Here is a 23,680-nt window from a genome sequence, read left to right on the forward strand (position 1 = left end):
TTAGTATCTTTTTTGATATTTACTTGTATAGGCTATAAGCAGAAGTTAAACAGAAAGAGAGAGTGAAAGAGAGAGAGATGATATATAGAATATAGTGACAAAGCAAACACGTTAAAAGAAGAAAGAAAAAAGAATATATAGAAAAGAGAGGAAGAGGTTTATAAATATTGTGATGAATGAGAGTAAAAGGAAGCAAAACAGAGGATAGAGATACAGAATATAGTGGATAAAAGAAAGCGAGAGAGAGAGAGTGTGAAAGAAAGAGAAAGGGAGAGAGAGACAATATGTTTAAAATGTTTAAAAATAGGGTGGTTAGTAGTTATAAAACCGAAGAAAAGTTTATCTGTGTGAATTATTTTACAATTACATTTTTGTTTTTTTTTTCTTTTTTAGTTTCTTTTTTTTATATATAATTTTATTTCTGATTTTTCCCCATTTTTTCTCCCAATTTGGATATCCAATTGTCCCACCCCTTTGTGCGTCCCCATCACCGGTGACGCCCCGTGACCCTCGGAGGATGCGGACGAGCACACGCCTCCTCCGACACGTGTGAAGTCAATCACCCCTTTTTTCGAGCTGCTGCGCATGAATCACTGCCTGAGCAGCATCACAGCGCGCTCGGAGGAAAGCACAGCGGCTAGGTTCCGATTCATCTGCTCACAGACGCCTCGTGCCGCCCAGCGCCACCTTAAGTGTGATGGGGAGAGAGCGCCATCTACCCACCCCAGAGGGAGCAGAGCCAATTTTGCTCCCTCTAAGCACCGGCAGCTTGATGGTAAAGCTGCATGAGCGGGGGTTCAAACCTGCGACCTCCCGCTCATAGTGGCAGCGCATTAGACCGCTGGACCACTCGGCGCCCCTTTTAGTTTCTTTTTTGATATTTATCTGTATTGGCTATAAACAAAAATTAAAGAATTGTTTTATAGAAAAGCTTTATAAAGGGTAGTCTTAATAAGCTATAGCTTCAGACTTATACCTTTTTTGGTCAGATATAAAAAAATAAAAATAAATAAAAAAAGCACAGACATGAACAGTGAACGCTGCACATACTGCGCGTGTAAACCGCATGGAGCAGCAGAGAGAGCATTTTGGTCATAGCATTATATTATCTGGCTAATATATCAGATTAAACTGCACCTTATCAGCAGCTTATTTAAAAATGAGTATATTTGATAGCTGGTCGGATCGAGACCAGATCATGTTTTTATCACAAGCGAACCATTCTAGAAAGAAATCTGCATTTTCGGTGGGGGCGGTGCAGATTATGGTGGAAGAAGGGGTCAAAAACGATGCTGTAATTAATTGCATTAAAAAAAATCATAATGCAACCATGATTTCAAATTAATTGCATGGAATAAATCCCCAAATACCAAAATATTTAAAGAAACAGTACATTTTTCATACGGATCTGTGCAAAATCTGCAATCAAACTGTGTGTTTTTCCAGTAATTGTGTGTGTGTGTGTGTGTATGTTGTATGTTCGTGTGTGATCTGCAAGTGTGTCAGTGTTTCATTGTGTTTCGCTGTGTGTGGCATGCTTTTGTCTCTTTCTGTGTATTTTTTCTATACTCACGAGTGTGAGGCACAGCTGTATACAAGTGTGTGTCTGGCTCTGTGTGTGTGTGTGTGTGTGTGTGTGATTTGTGCCTTTTCACACACTCCATTGTTGGATGCTCATGCTTCCTGACTCTCCAGCAAACACAGCACAGCTTCCTGCTGGCTAAACCGGCCGGTGGGGGAGCACAATGAAAACCATCTGGGCACTGCTGAGGTCTTACACACACACACACACACACACAGACACACACAGCGCCGCAGCACAGGGAGGCTGGCAGAACAGCCGGGATCTGGGCACTGCCACTATTCCGGCCTGTGTTCTACAGCAGGAAGGACAAAGAAATAATGATTCCTGAAAGAGGAAAAGCCTCAACAATAGATCTAGCTTTACTAACGCAGAACTGACAACGCTCAGGGACCACCAAGCAGAGTCTGGAAACAGTAAACAACCAATCAAAATCAAGACCAACAGCAAATATATACTCTTCAATTAAGAATTTAAAAATTCAGTTTGTCACTATTACATTTACAATGGAAGTAACAGGATTATTTTAAAAAAATAAGGTAAGTCTTTATTAATCCCACAGAGGGGAATTTGTTTTTTTTTTTGTATATTTTTGCCGTTTTATCCCAATTTAGCTAGGCTAATTGTTGCAGCTGAATATCCCCCATCACTAGTGAAAGCCTAAACACCAAGAGGTTGAAGACTAGCAACCTGTGATTCAGACTCCGCCTCTTTCTGAACTGCTGCTGATGCAGCACTGCCAAGTAGCATCACAGCGCATTTGGAGGAAAGCGCAGTGACTCGGTTCTGATACATCAGCTCACAGACGCTTTACTCACCCAAATAAACAGTTTTCAGGAGAGAAATCTGTGTAGATTAACATTCAGCACTCGTTTGACTTTGAAAGAAAATGTTCTTTTTAAGAATTATACTTTTGTGGGACTCTGAGTGGTCCAGCAGGCTAAGCGCTGCCACTACGATCAGGAGATCGCCGGTTCGATTCCTATTTATGCAGCTTGCCATCAGCTGCTGGAGCCCTGAGAGAGCACAATTGTCCTTGCTTTTTCTGGGTGGGTACAGTAGATGGTGCTCTTTCCCCTCATCACTCCTAGGGTGATGTGGATCAGCACAAGGCTGCGTCTGGAAGCTGATGTATCAGAACCGAGTCGCTGCACTTTCCTCCAAACGTTAGCACTGTGATTTTACTCGGCAATGCTGCTGTATCAGCAGCAGTTCAAAAAGAGGATTAAGGAACTTGATCCCAGCGGTGTGACCTGCTGAATTATAAGGTAAACATGGCGACACCTCTGTTCCTTACTAGTGTTGATTATAATGCACCTTATAATTCAGTGCGCATTATGTATGAAAATAGACCAGAAAATAGACATTTATTAATAGTGCGCCTTATAATCTGAAAATATGGTGCCTCTGAATTTGGATGTCAGAGCTCATAAAAGATCTGAACACATTCTGGATAAAAACTATGATAATTTTACACTATTTCAAAACATTTGCAAAAAAAACTTTGGAGTTTACTACAACTGGTTTGACTATTATTAACTGGTGTTTTATTGTGAATATATACAAAATCTTTTACACTTTTTATGTCCTAAGTTGTAATTTTTCGTGTTCTCCCAGATCCTATCATTGTTAGCTATACCAGTTGATAACAAGCTATTATGCATTATGTGGCACATCTAAACATTGCATAAACATATAGAAGTTGGACAGTACTGTGAGTACAGCTAATTTAATAAGACACTTAATCACAGAAGTGATAATAAACTGATAAACTGTGTAATTTTACTGCTTTTACTACTGCTAATATGCAAGATGAGGCTCTTTTGACTTTCTGAGTAGAGACTTCAGGGGGTGTTTCACTTCAAATTAGATTTAATATGATTCTAATACTAATGTGAATTCCTACTGAGAGAGTCCTCTGTTACTGACCTTTAAACGAGGCAGAAGATGGAAAGATCTGGATTGGAGGGGTTTAGAAGATGAGGAGAGGAGAGAGAGAAAGAGAGAGAGAGAGAAAGAAAGGCCGAAAGAATAATCACCCGATGTGATTGGTCCTCAGCGATATCTCCAGTTCCCTCAGAACTTTGGTGGATTCCTGAACCCGCCTGCGGAATTTCTGTGGAGGGAGACAGAGCAGATCTGTATCACGCTTTCAGCTGCAGACTTTCACAACAACACCGGCCTCAGCCTCGCATTTAGAGAAGGCAAGAAACACATTGCGTGTTGGGAACACTATACCAGTAGTTATCTTTCCATACAGAGCAGACTGAGTGCAGAGAAACGGCCTCGGGGCACAGAAAGCAACAGTTATGATTACAGAGCAAAATATAGCAAAGCTTCGGGTCAGAGCAGGGCTGGTTTAACACAAATGTAAGGTTTCTTTATTTGTACTGCAGCCTGGGAAACACCATTAGATCTGTATGTGAGCCCACACTGTATATGTATATATATGTGAAGCAAAATCCTTGTATTTCCAACATGGCAGATTTACAGTAAAGCCAAAAAAAGCAAAAAAGTTCTTAATATAAGCAACTGAAGTCAATGTAAAAAAAAGATTTTGATCATTTCTATTGGTCAATTTATCATGAATGTAAAAAGCAACTGCATAATTCAAAGGAAATACAAAGGAAACAAAGGTTTTGTGTGACAATAGCAGCAACAACATGGACAAAAGTATTTAGTATTTAGACACCCGCTCCTTCTGTATAAAAAAAAATATATTAAAGGGTTGACTAAGGAGCTGCAATTATGATCAGGAGATTCCCAGGTTTGAATCCCGGTCATGCAGCTTGCCATTAGCTGCCAGAGCCCTGAGAGAGCACAATTGATCTTGCTCTCTCTGGGTGGGTACAGTAGATGGTTGCGCTCTCTCCCCTTCATCACTCCTAGGGTGATGCGGATCAGCACAAGGCTGCGTCTGTGAGCTGATGTATCAAAACCGAGTCGCTGCACTTTCCTCCAAGCGTTAGTGCTGTGATGCTACTCATCATGTGATGCTGCATCACTTTATTATTGCAATTATACTATAGTTCCATTATCACTGTTTATTGAAAGATTTTGAGTTAAAGAGAATGAGAAAATACGATCTGTTTGGTTATAAACACTCTGTGAGTTAAAATAGTTCCATTGCTGCTCTGTTTGTAGCTGCTCTGTTTGGCTTGTAAGCGCTGCATCATTGCTAGGTTACCTATATGTGGCGGAGTAATACTGTACATGGAGAGCTTTGGTTACAGTGCGTTATCGACTGATAATGGCACTCATAGAACGCCTCTCAGCCAATCACATTGCAGGGTCGAAACTAACTGTTGAGTTTTGAGTTTTATTAACTGGTTTAACATCATTAAGCACTGATTTACTTTAAGGAAATATTTGGATATGCTTTAATAAGCACAATATGTAAAGCCACCACATGTTGTATGAATGTTATTTCTATTTATTGTAATATTCTAATGGTGTTTTACTGTATAACTGAACACTTACTGCTCAGAGAATTTTTATTGATAATCCAAGATTGAGACAAAGATCACTGCATAGTACTACATAAATTTTATTATTATAAAGTATTAATTAATATAAAACATAAAATTAGTTTCTCATCTTACCTTGCGTGTAACTCCTGGGTCTAAAAAGCCCCTCAGTTTCTGAATGTACGTGTGCGGGGGGTTCTTCACTTGGAAGCGTTCCTAAAACAGAGCACAGAGCAGAGTATATACACGAGCAGACAGTCAGACAAATATTAATAAACAGTTATCCTCTTCAGTGAGTCATCCTCCTCAGTGGAAATGTAATTTAGTGATGAAGTTGTTTACATTCTGCACTTCAACTCATTTACTAATTGAGAAATAAAGACAGATAAAGATTTATTAAATGCTCCATGCATGCACATTGCACAAGAAGTGGATTTATTATGGTTTTATTATTATATTCTAAATGTAGCTTGGAAAATGGCTTGGCGTAGTAAACACAGGCTTTTCTGTGGGTAACAGACATTATTATTATTATTATTTATGAACCTGTTTTTGCTCGGCATGATTCAGCACTGTGTGTTTTGGTCTCTTTAGAACATTAGATTCAGAAGCCTGAATATTATACAGTTAATGATCATATATATATATATATATATATATATATATATATATATATATATATATTTCTATATGTTATTAAATGTTAAAAATTAAAGTATAATTAAAGTAAATTAAAGAAGGAGGGTTCTCTAAAAGCTTTGGGCTTGAGTTCAGGTAACTTATATACGTATACTTATATAACATATTAAGGCTTACACAACATTGTCTGTTAATTCATTGAAATTAATGGATTAAAGCGCATTTTCCCCCTTAGAGATTTCTTTTGTTTTTGCTTTTTTTGTCATAATTGCATTTTTCATATTATCAAGAGACAAACATAACTAAGTAGAAAACGCAGATTTTATTTAATTTAATTGCCCACCATAAATTAACTGGAAAGCCAGGGCAATAGGCTACAGTTCAATTTACTCGCCGCTGAATGTGCGAAAGAGCTAGCACTTAGCCTGGTTAGTAGCTAATGCTAATGCTGCTTCAGCAATGCTAGCTAAGGTTAGCAGCAGGCTACAGTCTGAAATACTCGCCTCTGAACTGCGAAAGAGCTTAGGCTTAGCACAGTTAGCAGCTAATGCTAATGCTGCTTCAACTGTGCTAGTCGGGGTTAACAGCACGCTACAGGCAGATTGTATAATACTCACCTCTGAAGAGAAAAAGAGCTAGCGCTTAGCACGGTTAGTAGCTAATGCTAATGCTGCTTCAGCTATGCTAGCTATGGTAAGCAGCAGGCTACAGTCTGAAATACTCGCTTCTGAACTGCGAAAGAGCTAGGGCTTAGCATGGCTAGTGGCTAATGCTAATGCTGCTTCAACTGTGCTAGTCAGGGTTAACAGCAGGCTACAGGCCAATAGTACAATTCTCACCTCTGAACGACAAAAGAGCTAGCACTTAGCATGGTTAGCAACTAATGCTAATGCTTATACTGCTCCAGCCTCTCCAGTGCTGGGGAACTAAACTGAAACTCCTGTATAACTCTGTACTTTAGCGAAGTGGCTTTACTGCTCCTTACTACCTGACTGATTTTAAGATTTTAAGCCTTATAGTACGTTAAAAATACATAATTATCATCCAAAATTTTTATGTTACATGATATTTTACTCAGATTATCTTTGTCTGATATTAAAATGTGTTTATTATTCTGACAAATATAAAAAAGCAACAAAATAAATCTTCTTTGGGGAAAATACTATTTCACAGCACTGTTAATTCATGTGTTAATTGAACATAACTGCTAAATAAATTATTCCAACACTAAGAGAGATAATAATCATCTCTGCAGGTAATCAGTCGTGTGTAGGTGCGAGTCAGAGTGAAATTTTCCACCTGGTCACAGATAAGGTCCCACTTCTTCTCGTTATCGTACTGACGGAGGAGGCGGGCTTTATCCGGGGGAAGGTTCATCGAGTTCTGAAACACAGACAGGAAAAAAAAAGACACACATCAGCCAAACACAGGAAATGATGCGCTCCTGTCCCCGTTACCATGGAGACCACCTCACAGAAACGCCACTCAGGACTAGCACGGCCCACGTCCCCGATCTGGGCCATCACTTCCTGCGTCGGTGTCGAGCAGCTTCCTGTCTGTCCTGAACTGAACTGATCACCTCATATTACATCACGGGCTTTTTATAATGCAATTACCTCAGTTTCATTTCCATATTTAAAGCTTCATACTTCATGTCTCAGCTAATGTACAGTACCAGTCAAAAGTTTGGACACATTCTTCTCTCTTGCTCATCCTTTCCTGCGGTGGTCCTGATGAGAGCCAGTTTCATCACACTGTTTTTGATTGGCTGATTTCTTGAAAACATTTTTTTTTCTTTTCTTTTAGTTAAGTAGTTCTTGCTTCTCATAATACTTTATAACTGATGATCTCAAACTAACATTAAGAGGCAAGAAATTAACTAGCAATTAACTCTTGATGAGTTCAGCACAGCTGTTAACTGAAAGCCTGAATTCCAGGTGACTCTACTTGATAACTCTGAGGTGCTACTGTGAAAAACGTATAATATAAAACATATTCTGGTTTGTTTAACACTTTTTAATGTGTTAATGTGTTTAATAAATCAATAAATTCATAATTTGGATGACTTCAGCATTAATCTACGATACAAAAATTAAAATGAATGAAATACAAGTGAATTTTGCTGGAGTGGAGAGTAAACAGCTGGTTTGAAGTACATGCTCAAGTTGAGGAGGTGGTTTGCTTTTGCTGTTTTTTTGCAGCTATAGCTGCATCAAGAGATGTGTGAGTACGAGAGAGAAGCATGTAGCGCTAATGCTAATCCTAATGCGTAAAAGCAAAAAGATGCATGAATTCAGATTTGACCGTTCACATTCATGTCGCATGTTTATGGATCGGATACTTATCTGATATAGGACTACATATGAAAGTGACTTAAATATGATTCGTAAAAATCGGATATGGCTTGTTCACACAGCCATGAAAAAATCAGATCTAAGCTACATTGAGCAAAAAATCTGATTTGGATGTAGCCATAATGTTTTTTTTTAATTATACAGTACATTTCTTTAACCACTTTTACATTAGTATTTGTTTAAATTTGAAATGTAACTTCTTGAATGAGTATATATAAAAACGTAAACCATGCTCTTCTTTATCGTCAAGCAGAGATAATGCCATGTGCAGTATCTTCTCCGCCACAGTTAATGGTTTGTGATATGAGGAGAAAAACAGCAGAATCTCCTTTCATCAACACGGGTAAGTGTTATGCACAGCATGTTTGCTGCTGGTGATAAAGGAGAAGAAGCAGGTGCAGAGAGAGAGAGAGAGAGAGAGAGAGAGATGCAGGCGGAGAGCCCCGACATGTTACAGATCACTCAAGGGTGGAGAAACAAATGGTGTTTATTCTGGCGATGCCATTCACACCCCCATCAACACCAGCCCTGAGAAAATGTGCTTTTGGAAAGCAGCCAATCTAACACTGATTATATTATTTATATGTTAGTTGTGGTGTCAACTTACTAACTTATTTCAGACATATTTTATTAATGAAGATTCCTTACTAGAAACCTAAGATCGCTTTACAATTTACACACAACCATTCATATTTAGCACTCATTCACACACTGGCGAGAAGCAGCAGCCAATAGCGCACAGCATACTCTCAACCAGAAACAACCCCATCCACCTGGAGAACTGCATCAGGCACTACAGCCAATTCATATCCATATACATGTGCACAGGCATGCATACATACATTTACACACACAATCATATACAATACCTATTATACATACATATACAAATCACTTTAGAGTATTACAATTTTCTGGGCTATTTAGAGTATGCAATTTAGCTGGTCCCCACAGGAAACTCACATAGATATAAAGAGAACATGGAAACTCCACCCAAATAGGGACTTGAACCCAAGACCCCAGTGCTGAGAGGTGAACGTCCATGAACACACTTAGACTGCACATTTAATATCCATAATAGGGAGACACGTTAAAAACAGCATTGCATCCCAATTTTTACACCAATTACAGTAATTAAAGCAATTACAAATGCACTACTAAAATCATAAGTTGTAAGAAGAATAAATGGTGTGGTTAATCAAGATTTCTGATTCAAATCCCAGTCATGCAGCTTGCCATCAGCTGCCGAAGCCCCGAAAGAGCACAATTGTCTTTGCTCTCTCTGGGTGGGTACAGTACAGTAGATGGCGCTCTTTCACCTCATCACTCCTAGGGTGATGTGGATCAGCACAAGGCTGCATCTGTGAGCCGATGTATTAGAACCAAGTCGCTGTGCTTTCCTCAGAGTGCACTTCACAAGTGTTTGATTTATAAAATCCTGTAGTATTGGCCAGGCATAAACTAAATTAGGTAGATTTCATATACACGAGATTCTTAAAAATAAAGTGTTAGCATTTAACCACAATTACATTCATGTTGTTGCATTACATGAACGCCTTGAGTCATCAAAACACCCAGAAACACCCAGAAGATGTTTTGGAACATCTGAGGTTTGGTCAGAGAAATACTTAAGCCTACTCCAAAGGCCAATATCACAATGATGAATAACAAAGAGCATGTTGTTCAGTTCCAGCATTCCCACTCTACTGAGAACAGCACATTGTTCCAGTGGTGACTCCATCACTTGTGCCAGCAGAATTATGAGTATTGTCATGTCATTTTCCACTGTAAGGAGACGTAAAGTGATTATATCTTTCCACAGGCCCATACAGCATGAATCACGCTCAACAAATTTTAAACAAACCTCTGGGGAATCATTATCTCGCTCTACTACTGTCTCTCACTTGTCTGAGTGAGGTCTGAATGAAGTGTGGTCACAGAGCTGGTCAATCTCTGGACAACTCCACCCCCGATCAGATGTCAGGGGTGCTCAGCAGGGTGCGAGACAAAACAACTGTGCAGTTTTTAGGTCTTTAGTGGAAACCAGTGAAACCACAGTTGGCTCTCAGACAGACGTCTCAGGTGTAACGACCACAGTTTGTAATGTCTGCTAAAAAGGCCCGGCAAGTGAACTGTCACAGCAGAAGAGGTCGTATCATAAAGTTTGGGGATACTAAGCCAGTTTGTCACAATCTTAGAGAAAAAATATGAGAGCACTTAAAACGATGAGTTTCTTTGATTTTACCCAATTAAAAACCTCTGGAATATAATCAAGAGGAAGATGGATGATCACAAGCCATCAAACCATCAAACTGAACTGCTTTTGAACTTTTGCACCAGGAGTAAAGCAGCATAAAGTTATCCAAAAGCAGTGTGTAAGACTGGTGGAGGAGAACATGATGCCAAGATGCATGAAAACTAATTAACTGTGAATAAAACCAGGGTTATTGCACCAAATATTGATTTCTGAACTCTTAAAACTTTATGAATATGAACTTGTTTTCTTTGCATTATTATTTGAGGTCTAAAAGCTCTGCATCTTCATTCATTTTACTCAAACATAAACCTTTAAATAGCAAAATCAGATAAACTGATTCAGAAACTGAAGTGATCTCTTATTTTTTTCCAGAGCTGTATATTGTACATATTGCATATTTAGGTGAAAAGTTAAAGTGAAAGTAAATCCCACGTAAGACAACTTAAGGCGAAGTCTATCGAAACATATAAGCCTAATATGTGTAATATTTACCCTGTGTTTAAACTAAAGGGTTTTTTTGGTCCTAAATGACTAGAATACCTCCTAAAACTATTAAAAAGTGTATAAACCAGTATAACAATGGCTAAGAGAAACAAATTGGCATAAAACTGTTGGTTTAAATTCGCGGCTCTGCAGACAGACTCCTCTCAATGAACCGGTATAACGTCCAGCACTTATGATAATACTTCCTGAGAAGAGAAGCTTCTCCTTAAAGAAAGAGCCGCCATGCATTCCAGATGTCCAGCGCTACAACAGGAATGTGTGCTGTTTACAATAGCAGCTCATTGGCTATAAATTCACTCACGCTTTCCTTTTTTACCTCACTGAGAGAGAGGGGGCAGCTTTTTATGATCCCATGGAAGATCTCACACTTGCAGAGGAGGTTTGGGGAGGCGTGTGTGTGCGTGTGTGTGTATGTTCTCCCTTTACCCTAAATAAAATGTCAGTAATGATGCGGGTGCCTCCCACTCCTCGTAGCTCACTGCATTTCTCCAGTTTATGCAGAATGCAAACAGCAGCCTACTCACTGGTGAGCTCACAGCTTCCAAACACTCTCGCACTAACCTGCGTCTCACAACAATAGAGAGCGCCTGTTCACGACGAGAGGAATTAGAACAGAACAAACCGCTGCCTGGTCTGGGACAACTACGTGGGAGCGCGTGGAACCAGTGTTCAGTTGTGTGTTGCCATGTAATTGTGAAAATATTAGAAGTACGGGACATGCTGAAACAACAACACTCGTTACAACATCATGAACATCATAAACTCTTGGGCAGGGTTGCCAGGTTTGATGTTTTCCAGACAAAAAGTGATCTAGCAGACTAATGCGATGCCATTTATGATTTGAGGATCGCTAATTTGAATCCTGGGTCATACTGTTCGCCATTAGCGGCCATCAGCAGCCAGAGTCTGAGAGAGAACACAAATAATGGGGGGTCAAGCTCTCTTTGGGTGGGTAGATGTCACTTTCAATCAAACCAATGAATGACCATAGACTAATCTAAAACTGGCATAGGACTCTCTGCTGTAAAAAAAAAGAAAAAAAGAAAATCGAGAATCGAATCGAATCTTGACCATAAAATCTGAAATAAAAACGAATCAAGGATTTAGAGAATCGTGACACCCCTAAAAAAAACTTTTAAAACAATACCCAGCCCCAGTTCCAGCACCTTAAGTGCTTGGGCCCCTTAACACTGCCACCATAATGATCTGTTACACATGTAAAGGAAGAAATTCCATGGTTTATCCTGGACAGTTGTCATGTCTGGTGCTGGGGATTACCATGAAGGGATCAAAGTGAGGCCTGTGGATCCAGAGACAGTTGTGGCATTGGGTTCAAAAGTTCTAGTCAGCCACTCCAGACCACAATGTGAACACTACTTTCTGAAATAACAGCAATCCAGCAAAGCTCCAGCTGGAAGAAGAAGCTGAAATAAAGATTATTTTAAATGCAGATGTTTCCAGTGCAGTCAAGTACCATCTTTATATCTGAGCAAAGAATCTGTAAATGGAATATATATATATATACCCAAAAATCCATTTACAGCTGGAAAATACATAAAGTACAACATCAAATAAAGCAGCATTTAGTTTTCCACCAGGTTAAGCTGGTAATTGGTGATCCATAACCTAATTCCTGTAATCACATTTGACCTCTCTAAAGACAGATTAGATATTTTCTTCTTCTTTCACGATAGAAGGTTTAGAAGGCGCAGAAGATTTATAGAATTTTTTGCTTAAACAAATCCTCCTTAAACCAGAGGTGGAAAGTAATGAATTACATTTACTCAAGTTACTGTAATTGAGTAGATTTTATAAGTAATTTGTAATTTTTAAAGTAGTTTTCAAAATAGGTAATTTTACTTTTACTCAAGTACATTTTGAAACAAGTAAACAAGTTACTTCGCTACATTGGAAAACTCCCAATGTTTAAAAAAACATGTAAATAGCAGTTAAAGCACAGCAATGGCAAGTTAAAAAAAATAATAATGAACTATAAAACTATAAAAATACGGTTTATAGTCACATATATGACCATAACTTTTTAACAGTAAAGAAAAAAAATGGATCATAAAAACCTATACCGCTTGTTTTATGGTTTGGTCTGAACAAATACTGCCTGAAAGGTCCAAATTATTATGTGGAACAATAGTTCAATAAAAACAATTTAATTTATGATTTGTTTTTACTTTTTTTACATCAAATAATAAAAAGTAACTATGTAACTTTTACTCAAAGTATATTTTAAATTGAGTACTTTTTACTTTTACTCGAGTAGATTTTTAGATGGGTTCCTTTACTTTTACTTGAGTAGAATTTTAGCAAAGTAAAGGTACTTTTACTTCATTACAATTTTTCAGTACTTTTTCCACCTCTGCATCAACAATAAAATAGCACAGGACATTTTGAGATTAAAACACACTTGCTGCTTTTTGATCCAGCTCAATTTGTAAAAAGAGAGACTGTACCGGCACAACAAAGAACAACAAAGCACCACAGATTCTATTGTTGTCAAATTTCAAATGCCAAACAATAGGCCGTAGAGGACAAGAACAAGTGCCAGATCATCTGCTGTAAATAAAGAGACCAATAGATCAAACGCTATGAAGCAGTCTTTAGAGCTGGCAGGATAACAAAACCCATTGTTACTGCTAAATACAAATATTTCCCCTGAAAATTTTCAATATGATTTTGTGTAAATGTGGTTTGCATTATTCTTTGCCTTTGATGTTACACTGTATTAAAGTACAGTGACCTACATTCCATGATTTCATGAGTTAAATCCATACTTAAGGCAAAGATCTTAAGTACCATTCCTTTATAAAGTTTATTAATGGTTATAAATTGTTGTCACGGCAACCCGTAGTAACATTTCGGTAGGCTACAACATACAATGGATTCAACAAAGATGGCTACAATACTTCTTTAAACAGCGGAAGATATGGAAATTAATGTAATCAAGTAAAAAGTACAATTATTTCTTAGAAATGGCAGTTCAAGAGAGGTATTGGTGATCAAGATCATGAAGAAAACTCTTTTGGAATTGCCCTTACAGTTCACTTACCTAAACACCAAAGGACCCTTGTCAATAGACCTTAAATGAGATGTTAATAAATAAGTGTATTCAAGACAAACTAAATACAAGTACAAAAAGTACAAAAAATAGTACTGCATCATCTCTGACTCATCATCATGTGACTACACTAGGTTTAAGTTTTGGTATTATGCAAAAATCCCTGTGACACACTTGGAAAGTTAGTTTTGAAAGAAAAAAATCCAATGAGAGAAAACAAGAGAGAGTGCTCAATAAATACAGAAATCAGTGTTTGTGGTAAATGAGAAAAAAAACAAGGTACAAGCGAGGCCAAGAGCTGGAGTAGAGTTTGGGCAGTCTGGTCAGCAGTTCTGGAAGAAATTCAATAGGCACAGAAACTGGGAAATCACCGTAGTGACGGTGGGGAGTTCACTCACTTACACACATATACACACACACACCAGGGATCTTTGTTAGAGAACAGTAGCTGAAGTGCTTGCTGGGTGTCTGATTGCAGGAGATGGCGAGAGGAACCCAGAGAGCCAGAAAGAACAGGCAGCGAGATCTAGCAAAGTAAATGTAATTTATTACTGTATTTGTTACTGTATATTTAATTATCTCTACTACTAATGAAGTATTTAAATTTTTTTTTACAACTTTTAATTTAACTCAAATATTTTACTTTTTGACCCCAACTTCCACTGTAATCTGCCCTGGACGGTTCGAATCCCGATCATGCAGCTTGCCGTCAGCTGCCGGAGCCCAGAGAGAGCACAATTGGCCTTGCTCTCTCTGGGTGAGTACAGTACAGTAGATGGCACTCTTTCCCCTCATCACTCCTAGGGTGATGTGGATCAGCACAGGGCTGTGTCTGTGAGCTGATGTATCAGAACCGAGTCGCTGCTGCGCTTTCCTCCGAGTGTTAGCGCTGTGATGCTATTTGGCAATGCTACAGCATCAGCAGCAGTTTAAAAAGAGGCGGAGTCTGACTTGTGTAACTACATGTGTCGGAGGAGGCGTGTGCTAGTCTTCACCATCATTATGTTGTGGCATCACTAGTGATAGTAGAGGATATACAACTGAGTAGCAGCTGAATGGGTGGGCCAATTGGTGTAGATAAATTGGAAGAAAAATAAAAAATTAGACATAAAATATAAATAATACACAAAAAGCTGTGAGCCTTTAAAGCCTTTTTCTCAATTGTAGGTCTAAAGGAGGGCTTTTACTTTCACTAAAGTAATATTTTGAATCTATAATATCTCTATTTAACTCAGCGTTCTATTTTGTATGACAGAAAGCCAATCTGGACTATCTAAGTATACTTTCTGTTTAAGAATGGGGTCAAATTAAAGACCTGGAATGCATTTACATGACTTGCAACACTGCCAAACATCCCAACAGTTTAGAGAACAGGGGAAAAACAGTGAAAGTGCAACAGGAAGTTTCCCAGGCTCGTTTTTTTTACACACCAACACTTATGGAGAGGTATCACATGATGACTCTGAAAACCGCTATGCAGGCAGGGTGGAATACAATAGTACCATAGAACCGTATACTCATACTCATTCATACTCATTTACCATGTTCGTGGTACAGTACAAACCACCAATCCCGTGTCGTTTCTAAAATAGGAAATAGCACATTCTTTGGGCCTTATTTGGCTTCATGTTGTTACTGACCAGAGAGGCCAGTGGGAGTTCAAGTAAGCAAAGCCGAACACGTTGCATTTAAAAACACAAACAACGCAAATAAGGTTTGTTTGGGCTCCATCCATGTGCTGCTCCAGGCGTCTGCTCCCATGAACGAGATCCGGATGCTGGGAGACGTCCAATACAAACTCCTCCAAAGCCTTCACAACTCTAGAATGACTAAAAAACATTGCTGCAAATCATCTAAACTCTGAGAGAAATCTACACCATATAGATTTTAGAGAGAATTTGATTGCATTCGTTGACAAGAGCATCAATTCCATATTAGTACAGGGAAGTATTCCCAAAGCAATACCAAGAAACAGCAAGCATCCAGTCTTAATACTGAATCAGCAAAGTAAAGACTGCAGCTGAGTCTCAAGTCAGTTCAGAGAAAGATTAAATTCAATTATGCTCTCTCAGGGCTCCGGCAGCTGATGGCAAGCTGCATAACCGGGATTAGAACCAGCGATCTTCCGATCTCCCGGGCTAAAAAGTATAGTACAACGTAGGTTCGACTAAGCAGTATAAATTAGTCTTTAAAATGTCTGTTTTTAAACCGCTAGGAGACTTTCAGAGCTCTGAAATGTTTTCTTTTTCCCTCAAGCAGCTGGTCAAACCGGTGTAACCTCAGATTTTTCTCTTCTAATGACAAATGATTGAAATAAAAAAATAGATGCAGAGATTTCATAACTCAAATAATGCAAAGAAAACTTTATGAAAAAAGTTAATATCCATAAAGTTTTAAGAGTTTTAATCATTTAATCACAGTTTTTTTCATGCATCTTGGCATCATGTTCTCCTCCTCCACCAGTCTTACACACTGCTTTTGGATAACTTTATGCTGCTTTACTCCTGGTGCAAAAATTCAAGCAGTTCAGTTTGGTGGTTTGATGGTTTGTGATCATCCATCTTCCTCTTGATTATATTCCAGAGGTTTCATAAGATTTTCTAAGGTTTTTTAATGTTTGCTTTTTCAGTACAGAATAGCTGTTTTATGAATCACAATATCTAACAAAACAATATTGCAATAAGACATATAGGATTTCGCCGCTGTTGTCCGCGGCCAGCAGACAGTAACGCCTGTCGTCACTCTGTGGTGAAAAGACCAAGGAGACAGACTACAAAGACAGGGCCTCCCGTAGGATCTGGGTCTCGGACCCTCTGAATGACTCTAGCATGTGTCCACAGAGCACCACAGCCGCGCAGCACTGGAGCTCCAGACGCACATGGCCAGTCTGCTATGTCTGAGCGTCTCCGCTGTGAGTCCACTGAAAAGCCCCCCGGGCACAGAGTGCAGGAACAGGGCTCTGGAGGAATGTGCTCTTCTGTCAGCAGTGAGTGGACGCGGGGTTTTTAGTGGAGCAGGAGGGAAGACGCTTAGTCTGGAACTCACACAGTGTGAAATCCTGTTTACCGGCTAATCACACCAGTCAGTTCTGTGACAAATGTGGTGTCAGCCTATTCACTTTCTATACTGGTGTTCCTTCTGAGGGCACAGATTTGTTTCCTGGCCTTGATCTGACCCAGATATCAAATATACTGCTTTTTAATTGAGCTAAACTGCTGATAGAGCAGTTATAATAATCTGATATATTAGCCAGATAATGTGCTGCTATGAACAAAAGCTGTCTCTGCTGCTGCATTCGTTGACAAGAGCATCAATTTCATATCAGTACAGGGAAGTATTCCCAAAGCAATCCCATAAAAACAGCAATTATCCAGTCTTAATACTGAGTCAGCAAAGGTAAGCCTCCAGTTGAGTCTCAAGTCAATACAAAAAAGACTTAAATCAAGTCTCAAGTCAGTACAGAGGAAGATTAAAGTCAATTATGCTCTCTCAGGGCTCTGACAGCTGATGGCAAGCTGCATAATCGGGATTTGAACCAGCTATCAACAGTGAACAGTATTTTATCTAGTCATGTTTCAATAACTGTGACTCCATACTGGACTAAAGTAGTATAATATTATAATATATAGTATTAAATTCTCAAACTAATTGTAATAAATAATTCATTAAAATGTTGTTGTCTTTAAAAACAAGTGTGTAATTGCTTTTTTATGCTATTCTGTTATCATTATTTCAGTGGCATTTAATAGTCTTAAAATAAAAAAGTGAGAAGCCGGGTCGTTCTCTATTGGCCAGAGATGTCTGGATACGGCTCAATACAAACGCCCCCCAGCGCTGACCCAACAGAGCCGGGCTCTAAGTGGATATCCTTCCGGCCTGGAGATACGAGCAACTGATCTGTGGTCAGTTTAGATGTTTATCTATTGTAAGCACCGTCAGGGTGGAGCTCGGCTCCTTGCTGCACGACGGTTGCAGGCAGTAAAAACACCGGGAAGCTTCACTGAGCACTGAGAGACTTATTTTTTTCCAGGAGAGTGACCAGATAAGACGTCATCAGGTTCACGGGGGTGGGTGGGGGGGGTGGGCATTTGTGGGGGGGTGCAACTGTTTAACTGACCTAAAGGGAAATTACAAAGCTCCAGGCATTGTTTCAAAAAAGTCAGCATAAATAAATTTGTTCAAACCTATTGTTCCACTTGTTTGTTGCTCGAAGGCTGCAAACAGTACAGCCAATAAGAATAAAGCAGAGGAGTCCCAGCTGTCACCAGTTTCATATGACCACATGTCTTCCTGTGACCTGTTTTCACAACAACAGCAGTCCTGTTTTTTTTACTAATAAGAGGATCGGTTGCTGTTTCACAAAGCAAGATATCTATTGTCATTCGATTAAAATATTTAATCAGATTAATCACAACAGTATTCTGTGATTAACTGCGATTAATCCCACTTGTTCTTAAGCTCCAAAGTTTATATATATATATATATATATATATATATATATATATATATATATATATACATATATACATGATGTATATATATATATATATACAATGCACATTAGGGGTGGGCAATTATATATCATATACAATATATCGTGACACAGAAATATCGTGATATTAAAAATCCATATCATGATAACAGAGATGTTCTGTCTTAAAAGTAGTCTATTATTTACTGTGAAGCTTTAAGTGTATTTATTGTATAATTGTTTTAGTTTGCAGTTTATATGCATGCACTAAATATTATGCAATTTGTTTTGCTGCATTATATTATTTTATGCTATATTATTTATTTTGCCACATTATGATTATGCTGTTATACTGTTATACTATATTCCTGAAATGTATTCATTATTTTTCTGTTTTCCTATATCGCCAAGTATATCGTTATCGCAATAATACCCTGAAAAATCGTGATATTATTTTAGAGCCATATCGCCCAGCCCTACTGCACATACCACGCTCTTAGTGTGTAAACAGCATGGGGCAGCAGAGACAGTGTTTGATCATAGCAGTATATTATCTGGCTAAAATATTGGATTAATTTGCTTCTTATCAGCAGTTTAGCTCAATTAAAAAGACCAGATCACATTCTCACCATAAGCGAACCGCACCAAATTTCGGTGGGGTCAAACTAGGTAGTCTAGTTCTAGGAGTCATTAATTTGCAATAAAAAAATATATAATATGTTACTGATTACAAATTAATCGCAGAAGGAGTTTAAGGAAATTACTAATCACATCACATCACTTCTCTGCTTATTATTGTTGGCTATTGTTGGAGCACCAACCAACTAAGAAAGCAGGTTGTAAGTAACACAGAACTGTGGGCATCTACTGATCTCAAACTGCTCCCCGAATTATATGTGGAAGTGTGAGAAAAAGTTGCACTTCTTTCACCAAACCGACACCTGATACACCACCGGCTTCAGCTCCGTAACCTGATCCAGGCAATCACAACAAAGCAGAGCATCAACAAAGACCTTCCCCAGCTCACCAGCGGAGACAAGGACAGGGGTGAGGAGACGAGAGGAGAGAAAGACCAGTAAAAAGGAGAGACCAGTAAAGAGGAGACCAGTAAAGAGGAGGAGGCCAGCAGAGAGGGTCTGATGTAAGGCTAAGCTGGACCTCCCCTCCTCAGAGTTCCCTGTTTACACAAGTCCACCAAACACCCACAACCATCTTCATGACCAACCATGGAGGAATGTGCTTCCTTCACACTCACGTGCTAATCTCTACTAAATGAGCAGTTACATACAAACGAACGAACGTTTAGTTTAACATTCTAGGAAATTGGAGTACATACCATTTCTGAGAATGAACTCATAAATTAACTGTTAACGCTAATTTAACTTTTAACCTACTCAGAAGTTTCAGAATCAGTAACATCTCTGTGTCTCTTAAAAAAAGATGTTCAGAGCGTGCAAATCACTACTGTCCAAAGCAGAAGCGTGCAGAGGCAAAGAAGAAGGCTTTGCTGAACTTGCAGAATTGAGCTTCTGTGGTTTCAGCTGAATGATGGCCATTCCGTTGGGTTCAGTTCCCTACGATTTATGTGTTAATTTATATATGAACTGTTAATATAAATGAGATACACATTATCATTGTTTTCTTTTTTGTTTGGATTAAACATAACATTTCCAATATGGCTTTACCGCTTTACAAGAGAAGAAGCGAACCGCCTGGAAGTAATTTTTTGGAGCATTTCTAATGGTCCATTAAGTACATAGCATAATTCATACAACAATGCATTAACAATGTTAACATGTTCCTATACACTTTTATCATGATGTGCACATGCGCAATAGTCACATCGCAGGACAGGACGTGCGATGTCACGTAAGGCAATTGACACAAGAAGTAGATACACAGCGCTGTCTCTGTGTCTGTGTGAGTGACGGACTGCTGCTGCCTGAGAAGCGTGAGGAGCTGAATTTATGCTTTTAATCCCAGAAAATCTTTTAAAAAGCCATTTAAATGCCTGATTAAAGGGCCAATTACTGTTGTTTTGCTGTTTTCTCGGGTTTTGAAAGCTCGGTGATGTCATGGGCCCTGTATTGTTTAATATCGCACTATATATTTGCAATGTATATTTTATTTTTATATCGTGCATACCTAACACACAGCCATTAATGTCTAAAATATTGGCAATAATAGTTAATACCGCTTTAATAAAAATTTCCCCTCTATCCAATCAACAATTGGGGCAACCTAGCCCTTGATGTGAAAACGCAAAACAGAGGGGTTGGGCTAAGTGGTATGGGAAAGGGGTAAAATGGGACTGGGCCTAAAAAGGAGATTTTAAAGGACAGTCCTACTTAAAATGTGCCTGAGAACTCAAGCCAAGGTTTTAAAAAACTCTAAAATTAAAAAATATCTTGGATCAACATGGATCTGAATGTAGCTTCACTGTTTGGACTTTTTTTTGGATATCTGAAGTCATTTCTGCCAGAGATAATGATCCAGAATATGATCCAGCTCTGCTTACTCAGCCACAAAAAGATTATAATGAGCTGTGGTACTATTATTATTATTATTATTAATATTACAGCTCCAAAGATTTGTCAAAAACTGCATTGTTTCAATGAATGTATGACTAAAATCTGTCTTCAGCTCAGGTCTCCTGGAACAACCCCCGGGGAAAACCATCCAAATTAACTCCAAGAAGCCGTTAAATCCCCTGATCTGGCTGTTAACAGTTACACAGCGCACAGCTGGGGTGCAGTAGGATCTGGAGGCCGGTGCAGTGCTTTATGTTGAGTGGTCTTTTCTCCACATGAGCTTATCAGGAGTAACTGGGGGCCTGGACCCTCCCTGCATTCCCAATTTCACCAACGAAAGGCCCTCCCCCTCATATTTATCTGAGGAAATCCCTGCTGTTACTTTGAAGAGCTTTCTGATAGTCCAAAACCAAACAGGGTGAGGGAAGTTTTTACTGGCAGAGAATCAAATACGAGAACATGGTGACATTAGAACCGGAAACTTTTTCATTTTTTGAATCTTGCAGTTGTTCTTTACTTTGTATTAAATTTCAAAATAAATCAAACAAAAGTAGAGACGCTCCCTAATCTGATGCTAAATATCAGCTAATACCGATCCAATCTGATAGAACAGTCGAGAAGCTCGGACAGTACACAGCAAGATTAGCCAGCAGACTTTGTCTGAGGGAGGGATCTGTACCTACCCTCTGTGGCAAGTCAGCAGATCAAATAATGAGTTTTGTGTTTCTATCGCAGTTAAGTATGAACTATATTGTTTGTGTTTCTCCATTAAGCACAAGCTAACACTAACCTGTGGTAGATGCTCAGCATAAATCTGGCAATAATAGAGCTGGTGAGATATTCTTTTGTGAGAGGAATTCTGTAACTTGTAACTTGTGTATAAAGTTAAAATATATCTGGTCCCAATCTGACAGTCATTGGATTAAATCAGGACATCCAAAAGATGCTTTTTAAGAGCTGGAGGAATGGTCATAATGTTCCAATGAACATGCTTGACTGACAGCTGTCTATGACTCGAGAACGAACGCTTGTTTACGTTACCATGGCAACACACACACAGCCTTGATACAGAAAAAAAAAAACTTGGTGAATATTTAGATAGCTTGCTAGTTAGCTGGTTGCTAAACGACAGCGCAACAGATCACTGGTTCCGGGTTGCTCAGACTCGAAGAGAGGGCGGAGCTATGCTGGACCCGCTTTTAGACCCGCCCATTCTACATCCAGAGGAGCGTGATAGTGGTGAAACAGAGCAGAGATTTATTAGACTTTGGGAAGGATATTCAGAGTGGTGGGTAGTAGAATCCACCCAGCATTACTAAAATATTTCAAAGGGTTTCAAATCATGTGTGAATAATTTAAGAAATAAGAAAAATTAAGATACAAACTCCATCTGGCTGGGAGTACAGTGAATGAAAGCGAACCCTCCCGTTGGTAATCTTCTGAAGCTGGGTTCTTGCTGACCACTCACTGTTATTTTCTCGTGTCTTTGAAAGGAAAAACAGCAATTACAGTGTATTTTCTCTCTCTAAGAGAAGACTCGCTTGTTTATACATCCATCATAATGAAGGGCACGGTCAACGTCCACAGGCCCAGTCTGAAAACTGTTATCAGTAAAGCTGAGCTGACTTTAAAGAGAACCTCCTGAAGAGCAGAGCTCTCAGGAACGTCAGCTACTCCAGGTCAGGACGAGGGTCCCGGATGTGAGCGCTTTAAATCTCCCTGCCCCTAAAAAACTGACATCACAGCTTCCCTTTCACCTGGACATTAGTCATCAGTGAGGCCTGCAACTCATAAATTACTTTAATGCTGAAAAAATTTGCGTCACTTTTAAACAAAAAAAAACAAACACGAAAAGGCACAACAAAAGACCACCCTAGTGAAAAAAATGAACAACAAATAAACTTAATTGTACTTAAAACATATTAATAAATGTCTAAGTATGTATGTACTTACTTAAAATATATTAAAAGTACATTAACTTTATGTTTTCATTAAATTTGTGAAAGTAAACTTTGATCAAACTTTTTAAAAAGTACAATATAGTGTATTTAAAAAAAGGCTACTATGAAGCACACTTTTAATTTAATGTAATTCAACATAATTCTAATTCTAAATACTTATTTCCAAATATACTTTTGGAGTATTTTTTTGGCATTTTAAGTGTGTTTAAAACAACTGTTACAGTAGTTCACTTGAAGCGATGAGAGCCACTATGAACTATGTGTTTTTTTTTATTTTGTTTATACATACGTACATACATACATACATACATTACTTAGGTAAAAAGGGTAGGCAAAATAAGCTAAAGCTTCAGCCTATACCTTTTACGGTTTATACTGACTGTTTATAGGATGAAATTATAAGTTTTTTTTTTCTTTATTATCTATTTTTTAACCTTTTCTTATGTGTGTATATATTTTGCAAAAAATGAAATAAACTAAACTAATTTAAAAAAAGTCAATTTTAATGCGCTAAAATTATAGTACTGTATATTAAAATAATTGAAATTATTTTATCCCTATCAAAGTATAGAAGAATTGTGAAACTTACAAAAGACAGGACATTTTTTTATAAATATATATATATATACATATTTGTACTCTATGGTAAAAAATAGATCACATACATTTAACATCAACAATTTTTAGTAAATTTCTAACATACTTGGTGTATAATAATAGTGATACAGTTGTAACACTATAATACTCATTAAATGTATTATCATTTTACTGTAAGCATATTTAAAATATGGGGTTACATACTGTACATGAAGTGGTATATTTTAATGTTTAAATGTTACTTAAG

At 38.3% G+C, this 23,680-nt stretch overlaps 1 protein-coding gene across 6 annotated transcripts in view; it reads right to left on the bottom strand.

The window, feature by feature from the left end:
* The window catches only part of fmnl3 (formin-like 3), a 73,604-nt gene that overhangs the window by 36,247 nt on the left and 13,677 nt on the right, over nucleotides 1–23,680 (bottom strand). For all 6 annotated transcript variants that reach the window (XM_022677141.2, XM_022677140.2, XM_022677139.2 and 3 more), the window contains exons 2-4: nucleotides 6,988–7,071; nucleotides 5,185–5,265; nucleotides 3,622–3,698 (exon numbers count right to left, since the gene is read on the bottom strand). In XM_022677141.2, coding sequence (XP_022532862.2) covers nucleotides 3,622–3,698; nucleotides 5,185–5,265; nucleotides 6,988–7,071 — 242 coding nt within the window. The remainder of the gene's footprint in view (nucleotides 1–3,621; nucleotides 3,699–5,184; nucleotides 5,266–6,987; nucleotides 7,072–23,680) is intronic.

This window comes from Astyanax mexicanus, chromosome 13 (genome assembly GCF_023375975.1).
Source record: "Astyanax mexicanus isolate ESR-SI-001 chromosome 13, AstMex3_surface, whole genome shotgun sequence".
In the NCBI taxonomy this organism is placed as follows: domain Eukaryota; kingdom Metazoa; phylum Chordata; class Actinopteri; order Characiformes; family Acestrorhamphidae; genus Astyanax; species Astyanax mexicanus.